Here is a 21,011-nt window from a genome sequence, read left to right on the forward strand (position 1 = left end):
TGTATAAATATTCAAGAATGAAATATAGTGCAAAGTGTTACAATGCATAAGGAATGCTATCGAAAATTGCATGTTAAACTATTTTTTGAGAAAAATATTATGTGATCATGTAATTAAAGACTACGGTAGTAAAAATGCACAAGGGAACAAAGTTAAGGTTGTATACAAAGTCTTAACTTTTGCATTTCCTGATTCTTGTGTGCTTAACTGTGCAACTTTAACATCTGAGACATGAAGCAGTAGTTTATTGGGATGAGAAGAAATTGTAAATTGTTACTTTTACTCCTGAAAAAAAATCTTTAGTTGCACATTAATATAACTTAAAAAATTAGGCATACACCATGATCAGCATGTTAACTTAAGAATGACAATAAGCCCTACAGACGAAAGCATTATGTTCCCTTAGGAGACAGAAATACACGGTGATAAAGAGGTTAATCTTTTAAGTGCAGAAGAAGGCTAGTTCTCCTGAAATTTGGTGAATCAAGCTTTCAAATAAAGAAAACAATTTATACAAAATATGAGTGGTAGCCAGTCTGTATCAATGCAGTTTTAACATTTTAAGTCTGATCATACATTTTCATTATACTGTTTGGCTGCATCTAGACTGGCATGATTTCGCGCAAATACTTTTAAAGTATTTGCACAAGAGACTGTCTACACTGGCACAGATGCTATTGCGCAAAAGACATCTTTTGCGCAAAAGCATCCGTGCCAGTGTAGACGCTCTCTTGTGCAAGAAATTAACTTTCCTGTCTACACTGGCCCTCTTGCGCAAGAATATTTGCACAAGAGGGCTTATCCCTGAGTGGGAGCATCAAAGTGTTTGCGCAAGAACCACTGATTTTGTACAGTACAAAGTCAGTGTTCTTGCGCAAATACTCGCAGCCAGTGTAGACAGGCGGCAAGATAGATCTTGGCAGTCTATACGCACCCTTTTACTGCAGAAATGACAGCATGCAATACATATGTATCTACAAGAAATGAAGTTTGGTATTGCCTAAAATAGAATGCATTACTGCTTTTATACTAACCTCAATTTCCACAAAACTGTGAAACTGACACAAAGTAAGCCACAGAATTTCCAGCCTTAAAAAAAAAAGAAAAAAACAAGACAAGTTTTGAATGTAGCAAATAACCAAATAGCACACTGAACTCTTCACCTAATGGTATGTCTTTTGGGTAAGATATATCTTTAATATAAAAAACTATTTCTGGATTGCATCTTTATGTGCTTTTATGGGTTTCTGGAAGCATATAAGAATATTTATTCCAAAGTTGCATATTAAGATCCAGGCAATAAAGTGGGAATTCTAGAGTAGAAGACCCCAGCACATTTATATACTTTTAACAAAATAGTAAATTTGCATTTAAAAAGTGTCATGGTAAACAGCGGTGTCATTGAAATAGAAGTAGAAGTTGCCAATACTTTTTGTTTTGACGTATGGAACAAAGTATTACCTTCTTTTATTTTGAAGTTGGATATAAAAACAGAACAGTTTTATTAGTCTAGTCTAATGGTATGTCTACACTTGCACCCTCTTTTGAGAGAGGGATGCAAATGAAGACATTCAAAATTGCAAATGAAGCCAGGAATTAAATATCCCATGCTTCATTTGCATATTTGCGTTATGGCACTATTTCGAAATAAGTTAAGATGCGGTTATTTTGAGAGAAAACCCTTCTCTCGAAATAACCCTTATACCTTATACAATGATGTTTACCAGTTATTTCGAGACAAGGATTTTCTCGTGAAATAATTGCGTTTTAACAACATCTTAACTTATTTTGAAATAGCGCCATAACGCGAATATGCAAATGAAGTGTGGGATATTTAAAGCCCGGCTTCATTTGCAATTTCTAATGTCTTCATTTCCATCCTTCTCTCGAAAGAGAGTGCAAGTGCAATTGTGCCAGGTTGCAGAAGAGGAGATCTAGATTGGATATTAGGAAAATTTATTTCACTAGGGTTCTCAAACTTTGTGATACCATGACCCCCCTCTAAGTTGCTCGCGACCCCCCAGGGGATCGGGACCCACAGTTTGAGAAACGCGGCACTAGGAGGTTGGTGAAGCACTGGGATGGATTACCTTGGGAGGTGGTAGAATTAGGCCTGGAAGACCTGGCTGGGACGATTTAGTGGGGGTTGGTCCTGCTTTGAGCAGGGGTGTGGACTCGATGACCTCCTGAGGTCTGTTCCAACCCTAATCTTCTATGATTCTATGCTATATCACAGTAGGTGAGATCAATTGATGCACTCAGCTAATAGCTCAGATACAGGAGGCTGATGGCTGGACATTTTCCATAGAATTCGTTTTTCCTCTTGATCTACTAGATTCAAAATCTGTCACTCAGTTCTTATTCAAAATGCTCTATCTTCAGACATTTTCTGAGTGGAAATAGAGCTAAAATAAAATTCACTGAGGTGAGCGTTTCAACTGTAAACATTGATCTGTTTTGTACTGTACGGGACGTGGCTTTGGTTAATTCATTTTGGAAGGGCTTACTGAACAACGGATAGTTTTATTTTAAACCACCCGCTCTTCTCACTTGTGGAACAGATCGTTTTCAAAAGATAGCAATAAAATCATAATCAACATAAAAATGCCAAGTGATACGGAGTCACTAATAATATAATGAGTAGAATGATAATCTCCTTTCACATAGGTGAGCCAGAAGTATTAAAGCTGACATACCAAAACAAAAATACACAGCATAAGTCTTCAAAATGGTAGTAGCAAGACTTACTTTCCATTTACATTTGGGCTCTAGTTGCTGAATATTTTTATAATGCAGCAACCAAAGAAAAGGCATAATTTCATTCTGTGGAATGCTCTAAATAAAGTGATCTAAATAATCAGAAATATCTATTTGAAAGTACACTTGTACAATTTCAAATAACAATACCAAAGTAACTGAAGAAAGCAATTGCAGAACAAAGAGAAAAGAAGATAATTAACTTACGCTCCTGGACCTTGCCATGTCCATGTGATCGTATCCTACATATGAACAAAAAAGACAACACATTGAAAATTAAATTAATTTGTATTATAAAACTCTTTCACGGCACAATGAATGGCATATATTCTAAATCACTACAGAAACTACAATCCACCATTTTAACAATCCACTTTACATTAAAAGCCAGCTCTCTAAGACGGGATCTTCAATGAAAATAAGCCTGGATTTTACACACAAAATAATCAAATGTATAGAACACTTAAAGACCCAGAGATCACTCAACAGACAGAACATGGAAAAAATATTTAGGAATAGATATGGTGCAGATTCGTTTCCTTTATTAGCAGATTTTTCACATAAAAGCGAACACTTTGTCAGCATTGTAGTAGTTCAGGACAGTGATAATGTAAGTTCAGGATTCACTGGTGTGGCATCCTGACTCCATCAGTGATGATAAATTTCAGCTGCATGTGTTTTCATATGCTCCCTCAGTACATCATGCCACCTGTATGCAGGTAGCTAGCATAATACACTTCACGAGAGCCTCCAAAGACCATAGACTCAGATAAGATATGAAGGCACATATGAATGTTAATAGCCAGATGGCCTCTGAGCCCCTACTCGTTTGTATCTGTGACAATGGACACGGCTCAATAGTATGGATGTTACTATTGCCCCGTAGGCTGGACAAAGAGTTAAGTCGAGGTACCCCATTTATAGACAGAGATCAACAATCTATAATACACACCTTAAGTATCTCACGCATTAATGACACATTTGGTACCCCCTTTTGTATTTTCCTCCAAAGCATTCACTACCCATTGTTATGCTTTCACTCTTGTTGTTTCAAACTATTTTATTATGTACTCAGCCGGGAGTTCTTGTACTGTCCTGGTTAAATGTATTTACATATTTCATGTGCTTTTACCAGTGCTAGCAGTTTTAATGCCAAGAGACACTGACTTGCAGGCAATCATCTGCTTTAGACATGGCCTGTCTATTACTCATAGTATAACTTTTGCTTACTTTGGTTTAAGCATCTGGCCCATGCTTCAGGCTCTTTCTTTCTTTCTCCTACAAGCATACTTATCTGTTGCTTAAAAAACTCCAAACCATAAAGGAACAGAAATACTGTCACATTGTCTCTCTTCTGAATCTCCATATTGACCTGAATAGTTTATTTTTCTCTGAAGTCAGCCAGCCATATAAAACTGAAGATACAATATGCAAAACAAAAGCCTTACAAAGATAGCTTCCCCAATTATCACCTTTAATATCATTAGCTCACAGACATTTACCTCCCCCCATCCTCCTTCTGTTCTGAAATTTGATTTGTCCTTTTCATACGTGTTCATTTTTTTAATTGTATCCTTTGGTATATATGGTTGTAACAATTTTCTTCCACTATTTGATCTGAGGAAGTGGGTCTGGCTCATGAAAGCTCATCACCTAATAAATCATCTTGTTAGTCTTTAAAGTGCTACATAGTCCTGGTTTTTGTTTCAGTTACAATTACTCCACACTCTGCCTTATAAATTTTTTCATAATTTAATCATGTTGGAGCTCTGCATTGACTTTGTGACAAGAGAATTACCAAGAAAGGCACTCATTTATATAGCAGCAGAATTCAATATATGGTAGGTGGTTTGCCATGAAGAACACATAATCCAAAAAGACAAAACTAGTGAAAGACAGAAGAGAAGGATATAGCATACAGACAAGCACCAATTTTTATTTATTTATTTTTTTTAAGTTCGGTGACTTCCATTTTTGTTACATAGAAATAAAAGCTATTCTCAATTGCACCTCTATCTTGCCAATATAAGCTGGCTACCTTTTTGTTGGCATTACAGTAGAAGTGGGACTTAAGTGGTATTTGAAACAGGAGAGGGTAGTGCCTTTGCACATTAGTTCAGAAAAGGAATTCCATGTGTAGGGGAAAGCCTGGAAAAAAGCAGAGAAATTATTGTGGAAGAAGTGGAGAAGCTAGGCTTCAATGCTATCCAGGTTGGAGTGGCACATGACATAAGAGGCAGGGGTAGAAAGAAGGAAGAGATGGTTATAAAGGGTCTACAAGGGGAGCCCAAGAAACAAACTTGATCCAGTGAAGAAAGGAGAAATAGGGAGATGCAATGTTTAGATCAAGCGAGGAAGGTTTTCTTCGTGCCCACATTCTGAATGGGCAGGGATGGGAAAGTGGGTACAACATACGTGCTAGGGAGGCAAAAAAAGGAGCAAGTGACAGAAACCAAAAGGGAAGACTATGGGGCCTATACAAAAAAGTTTTCATTGTGTGGACAAACAGAAAAAAATACAGAACCTTAGAAATTCTGGAAGAAGAAATTGCAAGATTTGGCAAAGACCCAAATTTGTGGGATAAGGGAGGGGAGAAGTTTATGATGACTTCTGGGTTATGGGCTAGAACAACTAGGTAGATGGAATATAAGACACCAATGGACGCGGAGTAAAAAGGATTTAGAAGAAAGATGAGTTAAGTTTTCAAGAAGGAAATGTCAGATAAATAGCAAACAAACAGCAATGTAAGCATTACAGCAGGCGTCTCAAACTGCTGGACCAAGGACCATCCCCGGCCAGCGTAATTGCACAGTCCAGCCACGACTCCCAGAACTGTGGGCTGGGAGCTTGAGACCCCTGCACTATTCTCTCAACTGTATTTTCTAAATTTGATACTAGGTACCCAAGCTCAATTTAAAGTCAATAAGATTAAGAGTCCCAGGATCTTGAAAGTTATACACAATGGCTGCGTCTAGATTGGCATGATTTTCCGGAAATGCTTTTAACGGAAAAGTTTTCCGTTAAAAGCATTTTCGGAACAGAGTGTCTAGATTGGCATGGACGCTTTTCCGCAAAAGAATCTAGATGAGCTTTTCTGCAAAAAAGCCCCGATCGCCATTTTCGCGATCGGGGCTTTTTTGCGCAAAACAATCTGAGCTGTCTACACTGGCCCTTTTGCGCAAAAGCTTTGTGCAAAAGGGACTTTTGCCTGAACGGGAGCAGAATAGCATTTCCGCAAGAAGCACTGATTTCTTACAGTAGGAAGTCAGTGCTTTTGAGGAAATTCAAGCGGCCAGTGTAGACAGCTGGAAAGTTTTTCCGGAAAAGCGGCTTATTTTCCAGAAAAACTAGCCAGTCTAGACACAGCCAATGTCAATATCTTAAATATTTCATTACTGCCTAAAACACAAACAGAATAAAAGAAAGTAGAACGTACCAAAAAGCCCATTAAAGAAAAGGTTAGCAGCTTAGAAAAAGAAATTTGACTATAACGGATGAATGAATTATAAATTATGCCTTGATTTTAAAATTTTGTGATTTCAATAAAAACAAAAAATGTTACATTAAAAGAAAAGGGGCCTTTCCACCATCACCAATTCTGGAATGTAACTTTAGACTTACCTTTACCCCTAGGGTGATGTGGTGACTTCTAATAGCCAGTTGTAATTTTCCATTGTTAGAAGGGCTGCTATTAGTGATATTGGTGCTACTAAAATACCCTAGCACTGCAGACCTATTAAGTCTGGGTTTTTTGGTCTTTCATTTTCAGGCACCCTTCTTTAGGCTTCTGAGTGTGTGCCTAAATCTCTCAAATCACAGAGTGCACTTATGGCCTAGAGCAGCGGTTCTCAAACTTTTGGGGCTCCGGAGCCCTTTACATGCGTAAAAATGTATGCGGAGCCCCAGCGGGCCACTGATTGTATGTGTTGTACCTATCAATGTTTCCAGTTTGTCAACCTCGCGGAGCCACTGGAGATGTCTCGGAGCCATGGGGCTCCGCGGAGCACAGTTTGAGAAACACTGGCCTAGAGCATTAACTATAGCCCTATAAATATCAGAGAAATTAAGCCTCTTATCTAGATTGCCACTATCTGACCGGCAAATCTGATAGCCAGGTCTCAGAAGTGGGCAATTTAATGGTAACTCATTTTCTGGGCAGCGATATCATTAAGTGATAGATTCAACACAGCATTCTGCTGACTAATTTAAGCCACTAAAATAGCATCTCTTACCTGGGAAATTCTAGCAGTTTGTTGCATCTGTTACCATTCCTAGGAGAAACTCTCAACCCAAAAATCATCTCAAGTAGTTGTAAATCATGTCCCTTCCATCCCACGTGTGCATTAGCTATCCCTGCTGAGTAAAGATATGGGAAGCAGCTGCAAAGACCAATGATCAGTCTCTATTTTGGAATGTGGGGTTCGGACTGCAGACAAAAGACCTGAGTGAAGCTTATAATAGTCTCTCACTACCTGGGTATATAAACATAGACAATGACTAATTCCAGGAAAGTGAGGTTACCGTTGTCTGGAATAGATACCCTAAATACTTATAATAGCTTTTAGCTCTCATGAACAACACTGATTATGATAGGGGCCTAGCACAAGCTAATGCTTGTGTACCTAGAAAGCGAAGCTCTTGAAAGATTGCTCTTCCACACAAGAGTGCAAAAGGAACAAGAAAGCGTTGAAGAATGTGTCACAGGCTTGATGCTCAAGACCCAGTCTTGCAATTTTGGCCCCTTTGAGGTTTTCTTGATAAGAGACAGGCTGGTGATAGGATACAGAGATGAGAAAGCACATATACATATATATATGGAGAGTTTGTTATCTGACTGGAGAACAAACCATAGAAATCTTGCAAGGTAATGAACTAAGTAAAAGTGCTATTGTAGGCTTTAAGGATGAAAGTCAGAAAAACAAAGGAAATTATCATGCAGCAGAATATGAAGGTGCATGAAAGTAATACATATAGAAATCAGATTGTTAATGATGTGGAATGTTGCAAAGGCTATTAAAGATATCAATGCTACTAGTGCTGCAGTTCTTGGAGCTCCAGCATTAGCTGCACTAGCAGAGTGCAATTTGCTGATTCAACAACCCTTGATTTTATTTAAAAAAAAAAAAAAAATCACAGGTTCCATTTTGTGTCAAAGGCACTTAAGCCAAGTTTACCGGCAACAAAGCACAGTACTAGCGCCTCACAGGAGCTACAGGTATATTAACACAGGAAGGCCTGCAACAATGGTACTAATTCAGTCAGGATGCAAGGATCCTGTTCCCTAGACTAGCTCAAATATTCTCCTGCTATCACCTCTTTTATATACTGATAGAAAAAAGTTATGTACTGCACTGCAGGTGTTGTTAGTTACTAACCTGATCCTCACACATGAGTTTGAACAAAAGATCCACATTCATCATCCTGTCAGCCCCTCCTTATCTTTACAAGGGGTCAGCATATTCGTGTATCATCTCTTAGGAATGCTTTCGGATACAGATACTTAAGAGATCTGTGTCTTTTTTGGGTTAGGTAATACGCAGTATGTTATTATTCTACCAAGGCCAGCCCTACTCTGGTTCACATGGCTAGTTATGCTACGTAGGACTCCTGCAAGGCTTACATTCCCTTCCTTTTTTTATTTTTATGATGAAGAGGTTTACCCGTCACCCCAGAAAAATATAATGAATTAACTGAAAATGATCCTGTGGATTAAATATTATTTCTTTGTCATTTTAATTTACCCATCTATACATTCATGCCCCAACTGTCCAATGGTCTGAACATTCCCTGCCTACAACCTTCATTTTTCTAACTGTTCTAAGAATAGGTCCAAAAATTAATATATCCTGTACCCTCAATCTGCAGAGTAAGCGGAACTTACCAATTTGTTAGGATAACGTAAAACTACTGGCTGGACAGGAACTCCAGGAATAAATGCTCCTGGAAAGCACACAATACACATCATTACTCTTTGGCATATATTTTGATATTTTTAAATAAATTACTTATTTCCAAAAAAATTGTGACCATTGGTTACATCACTACTCTGATATGTACAGTAGCAGAAATTCATAGCATGCTGGTGAAAAAAAATACAAGTTCTGGAAGTAGTAAAATCTCTCTCAATATGCCACAAAGAAATTTTTAAATATGTGCCTATATTTATTTAGAAGACACAAGCATTTCAAAGACTGGAAATATAAATATTCAAAATCCCCCAAAGCCTACATAAAACATAATTAATTATGAAAACATACATTTTCTATTACAGCCCAATCCCTTACATTTGACTCATGGCAAGATCAGCTCATATAAACCAACTGACGGTATTAAAATGGCCATCCAACTAGGAACAAAGGGACGTAGGTCAAACAGAATGGGGAATGTATTCTGCAAAGCAATGACTCTGAGAAGGTCTTATAGCACCAAGAAGCAAGTGGGAAAGTCAGAGGCAATAAGATTTCAGAGGAAGGGGGCGAAGGGAATGGAGAGTTAGGGTATGTCTACAGTAGACAGTTTTGTCAACAAAATGAACATCAACATTCAAAAATCGACAAAACAAAAATCGCCGGAGGCTATTTGCACTTGCCCTCTCTGTCGATACAGCCTGTCCACTCTGGGGGCATCATCATCGGCAATGGGAGCAATGCACTGTGGGTACGTATCCCACAGTGCATCACTGTGGGAAGATACAGATGATCACAGCGCATCTTGGGATTCCCTCTGAATTCTCCCACAGACTACTCAGCTGCCGGGAGTAGCATCATGAGCAATTCTCTGATCTCTCCCTGCTGAGGAATGTCTAAGTGGCACAGCAGCTTGTCCCCTTCCCCTTGAAGCAGCAGTTTGCCTACCACTGTGCCTCTAGTGCAGGGGAGAACAGGAGCATTCTAATGATTTGCTGTTTACCATACTCAGCTGTCCTATACTTCCCAGAGCTTTGAAAAGGGAAGGGTGTTTGCCTACAGGGCAGCAGAGATCAAAACACTCTGCAGAGATATCAGGGCAGGCATTGTGGGATAGTTTTGTAGACAGAACTGGCTTCCAAAAGTAACAGCAGTGTCTATGCTGGCTCTCTCTGAGAGGAACAAAGTCTTGTGCACAGAGGAAGCTTTTTGTCACCAAAACTGGACATTTTTCCTGACAAAAGTCGTACTGCAGTGTGAACGCTATCACTGTTTCATAATCAAAAAGCAGTTTTTGGCAACAAAACATAGTAAGCTGCTATTCACATTTGTTGGAGGGATTTTCCCCGATCAGTACCCATCAGGTTGGCTACAGAGCTGCTGAAGTGCCTTCATGGGGCCTGAGCTCATCGGTTAACCTTCACAGTTACACGCAGCTCTCCCTCCCATGCTGTACCAGAGGCAGCAGAATAGGATGGGCAGGCGGCTCCCCAGGAACTGGTGCTTGGTTCTCACCTGTGCCCGTGTGTAAATGTGTAACCACTGATTTTTACACGTTTACCTAAATAAATACTTTTTAACATTCCTAGTATATAGAACCGTGCTGACCTGAAGAGGTACCACTAGAAGGTTGCACAGCTGACCCAATGGGTACTGCTAGGGAAAAAAGCTTCTGACAACTGTGCACACACCTAATTGAGAGGGACATAAGCAAGCATTTGAAATATGGCTTTTGGCAATACAGAAATTTTGAATGGAAGGGTAAGGTTGGGAGAGAGTCCTCCTAGTTGACAATATATTGCCAAATGCTCCAGCATAGGGCTGGTCAGAGGGCATCTCCTCAGAAGAACATGTGTGACATCCAACGGGAAAAGCAGAGTCAACAACAGGTTACCCAGCAGCAAGTACTGCAGCAGCCTCGAATAGTCACAAACGTACAATAAATCTTTAGTCTACACATTTCACAGAGGTGCTAAGATTGCCCCAGCACTAAAAGGTGTACAAAAATTCAGCAGGAGAAACACTTGTCTTTTAGCTTCTTATACAGATTCCAGAAAATAGTCAAAAGTGTTAATTTAAGTCAAGGTAAGATTTCTGTAATAATAAAGCTAGAATCCATCTATAGGATCAAAAGATTCCACTTCAACCACACTTCAGTACCAGTTTTAATTCAAATTCAAAAACTGCAAACTACTGGCAATAGCAACCAATATATGAAATATGAGAACATTCTTTAAATAAAAATATGCTTCATGCCTACCTGGCTTGAAGGTAATTAGACAAGATCGGTTTGTGCAAGTTCCTTCTGGGAATATCATTATCTTGGAACAAAAACAAAATTTACTGTTCTTTATTATACTTTTGAAAACCGGTATTAGAACTCTTCACATCTGAGATACAGTAATTTAGGAAAAAGTAAGCAAGTTAGGGAAAATGTTTCAATGACAGAATGGCCTTTTGAAGACAAAGACTTTCATATGCATGGAAACGGAGATTAAAATATCCTATTCCGCAGGTTTTTATTCTTTAAATCAGTGTTTATACAGGGTAGCACGAAGGATTAGCTGGTGGGAAAATAGGGAGACTAGATGGTCACTATTTTCCAGATTCTCAGGTTCAGAGAGCATGACAATCAATGGCTATAAGATGTAACTGTCACATTCGTTTCAACAAGTGCTAACTTTGCAACCATACTTTAAATATCAACATTGATAACTACAGTATTCAGAGCATTTAAGAAAGGAAGCACGACTGAGGTTTCTCAAAGTGGTTTCTATTTGGGAGGAGTGACCACATGGTGTTAACACTCCCAACCTCAGTTTGGGATAAAGGTCTCAAACAAAGCAGTATGTGTTCTGCTTAATTTGTATTTAAGCATTAAATAGAGTACTCAAATAGGAAAGGAAACAAAGAGGAGGCTTCAACAGGTGAGGAAAAGCAGCAGGAAACGTCCTTTCCTATGGAAACTCTGTCTCCTGAATCTCAGCTGGAAATGTGTACCAAAAAAAGGCACCCATACTACAGAAGTGAGGGACGAATACTTCAAGCCACTGCTCCTCTTTCTCTGTCCATCAATTCACTATACGAAAAGGAACAAAGGAAGCAGCCAATGAACCAGAGAAGCAGTCCTGAACCAAGAAGTTTGATCAGAGAGACTGCTGAGAGCATCTGGTGAGAAATTTTTTGTTCTGAATTCAACATAGTTTATTAAATTAAGTACTAGTTAAGTTTTGTCTTTATTTTTCTAACAACCATTTGCAACTTTAATGCTTCATCACTTGTGTACACAAAATCTCTTTTTACTTGGTAAACTTGGTTTATTGTTTAATCTGATGTGTTTATATTGAAGGGTCTGTGAAACTCCTTCTGAAGTAACAAAATATGTGCATTTTTATTAATAAAATGTGGAATTTTTTATAAAAGTTTGCATTGTCCAGGAAAGAAGTAGACAGCACAAGAAAAATCTATAACTGGAGATTGAGAGTCAACTTCCAATGTAATCAAGGTGAGGACGGGCTGGCTGCAACACACACGCAAACAGAGGTGGGAGTGACACGTTGGAGGCGCCTTATGGGCACTCCTGACTAGAGGTTGCTACAGATGTTAAGTAGCATTTAATTAGCTAATCCAGTAGTCGACTTGATTAGTCGATAAGTGCTCCCTACCCCTGCTGCAAATTTGCAGTTTAAATTTAGTAGGAGCTGGTCGTGGCCCAGCTCCTACTACATTTAAACTGCAGAGCCAGAGCAGGCTTAGCTCTTGGAGGGTGGGGCAAGCTACGACTGAGCAGTCCCAGTTAGCACTGGGACTGGGTCCCCCACTGGGGCTCTGCCTTTCAAATGTAGTGAGAGCTGCCTGGCTCTCACAATATTTAAAAGGCAGAGCTACAGTGGAGGGCCCAATGCGATCCAGGACTGAAGCAGTCCTGGCTCGCACCAGGTCCCCGACTTCTGTGCCTCTGCCTCCTCCTATGGAGATGGTGCTGGGGGGAAACAAACCCAGCTCCCCCCAGCACTAGGTCCTGCTTCCAGAAAGGCAGGGGGAGGGAGGGGGAGAGGAAAACAAGTAGTTGAGTAGTGATAAGTCTAGGCCTATTGGGTAGTCGACTACTCGACTAGTCACTGACATCCCCAGAGTCTACAGCAACAAAGCAGTTTAAAGAGCACCCCATGTTAGAAGGCATGAGTTATAGAGTCTCGATTGTACCCTGGGTATGTCACAGGGGAGGAAGGAAAGAGAGAAGGAGAGGCAAAGGACTTGCCAACAGGGCATGGAAGATGCATAAGTTAAACTAGGGAGACTATGATCAACACAAAGTGAGGTTACATGGGGTGCAATTCATTTCATTTTCCTGAACAAGAGCATGGCATTGAAGCGATTAAGAAACACTACTTAAACTATACCATTTATTTATATTTTAATTGCAGCAGTAAGCAAGATTGCATTACATTTTATTTTACCTTGAGTTGCTCAGCAAAGGCATAGGATCAAATATTAAGGACCCAATTGTAAAACACTTCTATTAAATCACTGACTATCTTATGGCATGGAAGTATTTTGTTTCTTATTCATGTTGGCTATAGGATTAGAGTGTGTGTTTAAGAACAGCTGTAATTTAGGTTGCTTAATATTTCATTCTATAGGTTTTTCAAAAGTTCACAAATTTTCATCTCTCAGTTACCTTGCCTCTCCCAAAATAGGGTTTCGCAGTTCGGTGGTTTGCTTTTTTAGTCTGAACCAAACTAGTTCTGGTTTTCTGAATGTGAAGATAGTGGTTGGGAAAATAAAGGGCAAGGATAATATTTATATCAATTAGAAAGCACTTTTTTAAATGCACAGGTACTTTGTGATGGTATGCTGTAAAGCTACAGGCTCTTCTTCCTTGTGGTGGGTCCCAATGCTTTAGGAAAGAGAACATACACTAACTAAGACCTCTCTCACTGAGGGACCCTACACAGTAAGGAACTAATTTAATACAAATGTAAGCCTATTTAAAATGTACTTGTTTGCCCAATCATGTAGGCAGATATGCTTATCAAATATGACTTATTATATGCACTTATAGAGATAAGGTATCACACAGGTGCATATCTAGCGCTAATACTAAAGCCAAAGACTTGGCATCTTCAGAAAACAGGACAGTTTTTAAATGTGCTTCACATTTTAAAATAAAAATGCACATGATTCTAGAAAGTTTAAGGCTGAAATACCATAGCCATAATCATTTCTTCTTTTATATTACCTCTCTTCATCCAAAAAGTGTATCACATCATAACAATTATAATTCAAGAGCAAGAAGAGACATTTATTCAGCTGTGCGGTAACTGAAGTTCTTCAAGATGGTTGTCCCTGTGGGTGCTCCACAGCTGCACCTCAGGTTGGAGAATTATAGCAGCAGTGCCTTCCGTAGGCTATGCATGCAAGGCAGCCCCCATGCACTGTTTGGAGCAGTTACACTTCAGTTCTTTCTCTGCCACAGAAAAAATAAGATGCTCCGAAGCAAAGGGAAAGCAAAGGGGAAGGAGGAGGGATGGTGGAGCACGCACAGGAACAACCACCTCAAAGAATCTCAGTTACCGCACAGCTGAGTAACTTTCCTTCTTCTTCTTCGAGGAGTGTACCCAGGGGTGCTCCACCTTAGTTGACTATGAAACAGTACTTGTGCTTGCAGGAAGGAGCTTCAGAATTTCCACCTGTGCGGCAGACAGTACGGTATGTCCAAATCATGCACCAGAGGCTGAGTAGCTCTCTAAAGCATAATGCTTAGTAAAGATGTGCATAGAAGTCCAGGTGGCTGCCCTATAAATATCACTTAGAGCAGTGGTCCCCAACCTTTTGAGGTTGTCGGGCGCCAGGGGGCGTGGCCGTTCGCCCGCCAGGCGCCAAGGGGCGGGGACACTTGCGCGCCCGGGGGCGGGGCCCCCCATAGCCGCATGCCCGGGGGCAGGGCCCCCTCCAAGGGCCGCGTGCCCAGGGCCGGCGCCCCCACCCTCAAGCGCCGCGCGCCCGGGGCCGGCGCTACCCCCGCCAAGCGCCGCGCGCCCAGGGCGGCGCTCCCCCCGCCAAGCGCCGCGCGCCCAGGGCCGGCGCTCACCGTGCGCCATGTGCCCGGGGCCAGGCCAGCCCCGAGCACCTGGCAGGCGCATGCAAATGCCCCTGCGGGCGCCATGGCGCCCACGGGCACCGTGTTGGGGACCACGGACTTAGAGCAAGGGTTCCAAAGTTTGGGAACCACTGGCTTAGAGGAAAGTTCTAAGGGCTATAGAAGCAGCCATTCCTCTTGTGGAATGAGCCTGCACACCAACTGTAATGTCTTGATTAAAGGGGTCATAAGAGAATTGAATGCATTTGGCGATCCAATTAGATAATCTGTGCTTGGAGACTGTCAGGCCTTGAGATCTTTTAATAGAAGACACAAAAAGTCTTGAAGATTTAGGGAATGGCTTAGTTCTATTTACAGGCAGTCCCCGGGTTACGTACAAGATAGGGACTGTAGGTTTGTTCTTAAGTTGAATCTGTATGTAAGTCGGAACTGGCATCCAGATTCAGCCGCTGCTGAAACTGATCAGTTTCAACTGCGGCTGAATCTGGACACCAGTGCCGACTTACATACAGATTCAACTTAAGAACCCCAGGCGTCCCCAAGTCAGCTGCTGCTGAAACTGATCAGCAGCTGATTCCAGGAAGCCCGGGGCAGAGCAACTCTGCCTCGGGCTTCCTGTAGTCAGCCACTGGTCAGTTTCAGCAGCGGCTGACTTGGGGATGCCTGGGACAGAGCAGCTCGGGTGCTGCTGGGTTGGTCCAGTAGCGCGGCCGCTCCTCGGCGCAACTGGACCAACCCAGCAGCACCCCAGCTGCTCTGCCCCAGGCGTCCTGATTCAGCCGCTGCTGAAACTGGTCTGCTGGGGGGGGGCACTAGCTGCGTCCCCCCCAGCAGACCAGGGAGACGCGGAGCAGAGCGGCGGAGGACCCGGGCCGGACCGCGGCACTTCCAGATCAGCGCCGCGGTCCGGCCCCGGGTCCTCCGCGGCTTTGTTCAGCGTCTCCCTGGTCTGCTGGCTCCCCCAGCAGACCAGGGAGACGGGGAGCAGCTTTTCTCGCCCTGGAGGAGGCGGGCGGAGGGACCAGGCGTCCCGCCGCTCCAGTCCTCCGGGGTGAGAAAATCCCCGTTCGTAACTGCGGATCCGACATAAGTCGGATCCGCGTAACTCGGGGACTGCCTGTATATAAAATGCAATAGCTCTGAGAACATCTAAGGTATGCAGGGCTGTTTCTCTGTTGTCTTCATGAGGCTATGGGAAGAAAACAGGAGGTATATTGGCTCATTACAGTGGAAGGAGGTAGGTACTTTAGGGAGAAACTTGGGATGTGGACAGAGAACAACTTTGTCTTTATAAAAAATTGTATAAGGAGGGTCTGCCATGAGGGCTCCAAGCTCTCCAACCCTTCTTGCCAAAGTGATGGCCACCAAAAAGGCTACTTTCATGGATAGGTGTAATAATGAACAGGTAGCCAAGGATTCAAATGGCTTGCCTGTAAGTGTCCATAGTACCAAGTTGAAGTACTATGCTGAAGTTGGGGTTTTTACAGGCAGGTATATATTTTGAATTTTCTTAATAAAGCATTTGACGCTGGGATGAGTGAGGACAGAATGGTCTTCTAAAGGCATATGAAATGCTGTTATAGGGAACTAAGGGAGAGGCTGGTGTGTTTGAAGAACAGAAGATATTCATGTATTGCAGGAAATGGAGTTGACGTAATTTGGAGAAAGTAAGGGAATCATGTATGTCTGGGTCAATTGGGTGCTACCAGAATGACTGCAGCCTTGTCCTGTTTAAACGTCACAAGTTCAAGGTGCAGAAGTAGGTGTGGTGGAAAAGCATACATGAGGGGTACAACCCACTCTATTGTGAAGGCAATCCCTAAGAATGGGGACTTAGGCCTGCTTGGGAGCAGTAATGTGGGCATTTGGTATTGACGCTGGTTGTGAATAGATCTATTGTGGGTTACCCCCACCGTTTGAATACAGGGGTCAGCATTTTGGAGTTGAGTTCCCACTCATGATTTTGAGTGAAATTCCTGCAGAGATTGTCCACTATGACATTGTCTTTTCCAGTAAGTAAGCATCTCTCAGATGTATGTTGTGGGGAATGCACCACTTCCACAGTTGAACCACTTCTGAACGTAAGGGGTAAAAGCAGGCTCCACCCTGATAATTTATGTAATACATCATTGTGAGATTGTCTGTAAAGATCTGAACCATCCTGTTGTGAATCAAGAATAGGAAGTATTGGCATGAATTGCACACCACTCTCAGTTCCACGAGATTTATATGAAGTTTGGATTCCTCTGGAGATGAACATTCTTGGACGGTATGATGGTCCAGGCGAGCACCCCAACTAATGAGATAAGTGTTTGCAGTAATCGCTACGGATAGTGGTTTGGGGCAAAAAGGGAGTCTGCTGCAGACATTGGATGGGGTTATCCACCAGGATAGGGACTCTTATTTTGGCTAGTATGGTCAGCTGGTTGTTGATCTGGTTATTGTGTAGTCTATAGACTGCTCTGAATTGTGTCTGTATTGGTCTCATGTGAAGTCAAGCATGTTGGATGTAAATGTGGCTGCTGCCATATGGCCTAGCAGCTGTAGACAAGAGTTTGGCCGTGACTTGGCAAAGAGCTTGGAACCCTCAAATGGCAAGTCTTCTACCACTAACTGGACCTCCCTGAGGAAACCTGACAGGTGTAGCTAGGATGTCCACTGCATGACCACTCCAGTAGAAACTGCTATGCTGCTGTGTCCAGTGTGGCCTGGGGCACTGTGTGGGAAATGAGTGAACCCACATTGGTATTTGCTACATATGGTTCTTGTTTGTTGTCTGGTATTTGTTCAATAAATGACATATTTTTCAAAGACATTGCGAGTATATTTGGCTAACAAAGCCACATACTTTGAGTTGAAGGGTAGTTGATGAGTATACTTTCCTATCAAATAGATCTAGGCATTTCCAGTCTCTATCATAGGGTGTAGTATGTGCAGCATTCTGCTTGCCCCTTTGGTTCACTGCATTCTCAATTAAAGAATTGGGGGGGGGAGGGGTTAGAACATAAAAAAAATCTGCTCCCTGTGGTGCAACATTGTACTTTATCAAACCTTTTTACAGAAGGGAAGAATGGTGGCAGGAGTCTGCCATATGGTCATAGCAGCGTCCACAAAAACTGGGTTCATTGGGAGGACCAGTTTTGCACCAGGGGAGGCATGAATAATTTCTGTGGGTCTCTGCTGGGTCTTTGGTAGATTTTCTAGAGAAATCTCTAAGGAGTCAACAACCCTTTTGTAAAGTTCCTGAAATGATTTCATATTGTCCCCTAAAATGGGTGGAAGGCATTATAGCGTCATCTCGTGAGGAAGAGGATGGGTGTGCCAGTGCTCGTGAATCAACAAGTGGATCCTCTTCCGTCACCTCAGGGTCTTCCTCCTTTTCAGCTACCGATGGATTAATTGTATGAGCTGAGACAGCCGGTGACCTGTACGATGGAGCTGGCTGTGAGGCAGGCTGAGATTGCTGAGGTATGTACATGGCCCATGGATCCCAATACAGCCTCCTGGATGGCACAAGTATCAGTGGGGGCAGCCACAGAAGAGGCTGCCACTGAGGTGGTTGTTGAGTTGACCTGGCCGATGAGTGACAAGGGATGCAGAAACCCAGAGAAACTTCTTCCTTCTTATTGATTCGGTGCCAAACAGTGGTGTTCCAGGCACTGAAGTAACAGAGGGTATGTCTACACTACCCCCCTAGTTCGAACTAGGGGGGTAGTGTAGACATACCCTATGAGATCTGCATTGGTAGTAGAGGACTGCTGTACCTGGAAGGTCAGCACCAGCGTGGGTGTCAGGGCAAGCACTGGTAAGCTGGCCTGCACCAGCCGGGCCAACTGATTGGTATGCAGAATAGATGCAGCAGACGGTGGCATGGAGATGTTTGGTGCTATGGTGGAGCATGGCTTTGTTGGGGCTGACAGGGAAGACTTAGGCTTTCCTTGAGAAACTGCTTTAGATCTGACCTGTGCAGAGTCTTTTGCTCCTTCGGCTGCTGGACATACCCAGGGTCTCACAATCTGGAGCTTTCAGTGCCAGAGCTGATTTCTTTGAAAGAGAGCACTTCTTTGCAGGGGAATCACCCCAGGATGAAGAGTGAGGCCTGAAGCAGAGTCTGTGGAGCTCAACTGTGAGGGGGGTGATTTCTCTGACACTGGAGACTGTTTTCTTGGTAGTGTCATATGCTCTAGATCAGAGGCCAGGCAGAGTCACTTCAATTTAAGCTGAAGCTTGCTAGCCTTCCTGGTCGTTGTGGTGAGCTTCTTCTAGTGGGAGCACTTGTTAGTTGAGTGCGCTTCAGCCAAGCAACGGACAAGTGCCCGTCAGAAACAGGGACTGATAGTCTGCAGGTCAGACACTGTTTAAAGCCTGGGGAACCAGGCATGTCTGAGAAACAGACCACCTCAGAAGCAAAAAAAAAAAAAATTTGTTCCTAAGTGTAACTAACTAACAATTAACTACAATTAATTAAATAACGAATAATTATAGAAATGTTACAGATAACTACTAAATCTAATGGTTTGTTTGCAGAGGCTGAGAGAGTGACTGCTGAGTTCCAACCGAAGCCTTTGGTGACAGAGAAAGAACTGAAGGGTCAGTTGGCAGCGCATGAGGTGTAACTGCTCCAAATGGTGTGTGCCAGCTGCCTCACATGAGCAGCCTGCCAAGGAAATTGCTATCATAATTCTTTGACCTGAGGAACAGCAGTGCTCAAACACCTAAGGTGGAGCACTGATAGGGACATTCCTTGAAGAACCTTAGGGGTTATTAAATTTAGAGACTTCAAATGCTTCTAACATTTTTGGACCAATGGAAATTTTCTCCAAGAACTAAACATTTTTACAATAGAACTTAAAGATCATGCTAGCAATGTATTGTACAAAGAAACATTTTAAATCTTGCATTTGTGGAGAAAAAGCATGTAGGTCTAGTGTGTCCTCTAGAGAGAGAAAAAATTACATTTGGTTCTCAAAGCCAACAAATGCTAAATATCTTGTCACATAAAAAGGCTTATAAAATACCTGTGGCCATTTGCCATTAGATTGAGCTCGTCTCTTTATCTCTTCAACAGTTTTCCTGCGAGAATCCTGGTCTGACCGAGACACAAATACTGGTCGTATATATTTTATTAAAGCTGAAAAGAAACAAAATTTTCATAAAATTGCTTTAAAATCTATGAATCTATAAAACAGTCAAAGAAGGGATCATTGTGATCATCTAGTGTGACCTCCTGTATACCAGACCATAGAACTTCCGCAAAATGATTCCTAGAGCATAGATTTGAGAGAAGATAACCAAACTTTAATTTAAGAAATGCCAGTGAAGGAGAACCCACCAGAACTCTTGGCAAATTTTTCTAATGTTTAATTAGTCTCACTTAAAAATTTACACTTTCATTCCAGACTGAATTTTTGTACTTTGAAATGTCTATCAACTGTACCACATTATACCTTTCACTGCTAGACTGAAGAGCCCATTGTTACATATTAATTCCCCGTGTAGTTACTTGACCACTGCAATCATATCACCCCTATATCTTTCCTTTCTTAAGCTAAATAAATTCATGTTATATCATGCCCATCCTTTGAACAGGAGACTTTCTTACCAGCAAAGAATGACTCTTGATTGGCTTACATTACTGCATTACAAAGTAAAATTAAAGCAAATCCTTGACTCATTTACACTAAGCTGAGAGAAACACTAAGAGTCAAATGAATAATGAAAAGTCAACTAGACCTTATTTGTAACAGGAGACTTTATGTGAATGTGATTTTAAAATAGGAATTTTAACTTTAAAGCAGGATTACTTTTTGGAAGCAGAAAAACAGTTGTCTGACCACACATGGGCCAGAACATTTCCTCCTGTGACTTAAGGGAGGAAAACCTTTGCAAGAATCTCCCACATTGAGATCCCTCTCACAATCCTAGTGGAAAGCAGAATTTATTTGTTGTGGTGTAATTCACAAGACATGCACCAAACATACCTTGGTAAAGATGTTTGGAACTTCAAGTTGCTGCTTTACAAGTCTCCATCATGGAAACCTTCTTAACATATGCTGCTAAAGCGTCTATGGCTCTTATGGAATGTGTCTAAACCAGGGAAAATGACTTTCTAAATAAGGCAGAACAGTATATTTCTTTATCTAGTGGAAAGACGTTAATAAAAGATTCTTCCTCATTTCTCCCCTTGGGCAACAGATTATCTATTTGATTTTCTAGTGGCCTAAGTCTTTTCTGGATAGATTAAC

At 41.8% G+C, this 21,011-nt stretch overlaps 1 protein-coding gene across 5 annotated transcripts in view; it reads right to left on the minus strand.

The window, feature by feature from the left end:
• LPCAT1 (lysophosphatidylcholine acyltransferase 1) overlaps positions 1–21,011 on the minus strand; it is a 124,972-nt gene that overhangs the window by 55,153 nt on the left and 48,808 nt on the right. For all 5 annotated transcript variants that reach the window (XM_089776453.1, XM_089776454.1, XM_089776452.1 and 2 more), the window contains 5 exons: positions 19,785–19,897; positions 10,924–10,984; positions 8,639–8,697; positions 2,965–2,999; positions 1,035–1,089 (listed from right to left, as the gene is read on the minus strand). In XM_089776453.1, the coding sequence (XP_089632579.1) occupies positions 1,035–1,089; positions 2,965–2,999; positions 8,639–8,697; positions 10,924–10,984; positions 19,785–19,897 (323 nt within the window). The remainder of the gene's footprint in view (positions 1–1,034; positions 1,090–2,964; positions 3,000–8,638; positions 8,698–10,923; positions 10,985–19,784; positions 19,898–21,011) is intronic.

This window comes from Pelodiscus sinensis, chromosome 2 (genome assembly GCF_052426305.1).
Source record: "Pelodiscus sinensis isolate ZL-2025 chromosome 2, ASM5242630v1, whole genome shotgun sequence".
Classification (NCBI taxonomy): domain Eukaryota; kingdom Metazoa; phylum Chordata; order Testudines; family Trionychidae; genus Pelodiscus; species Pelodiscus sinensis.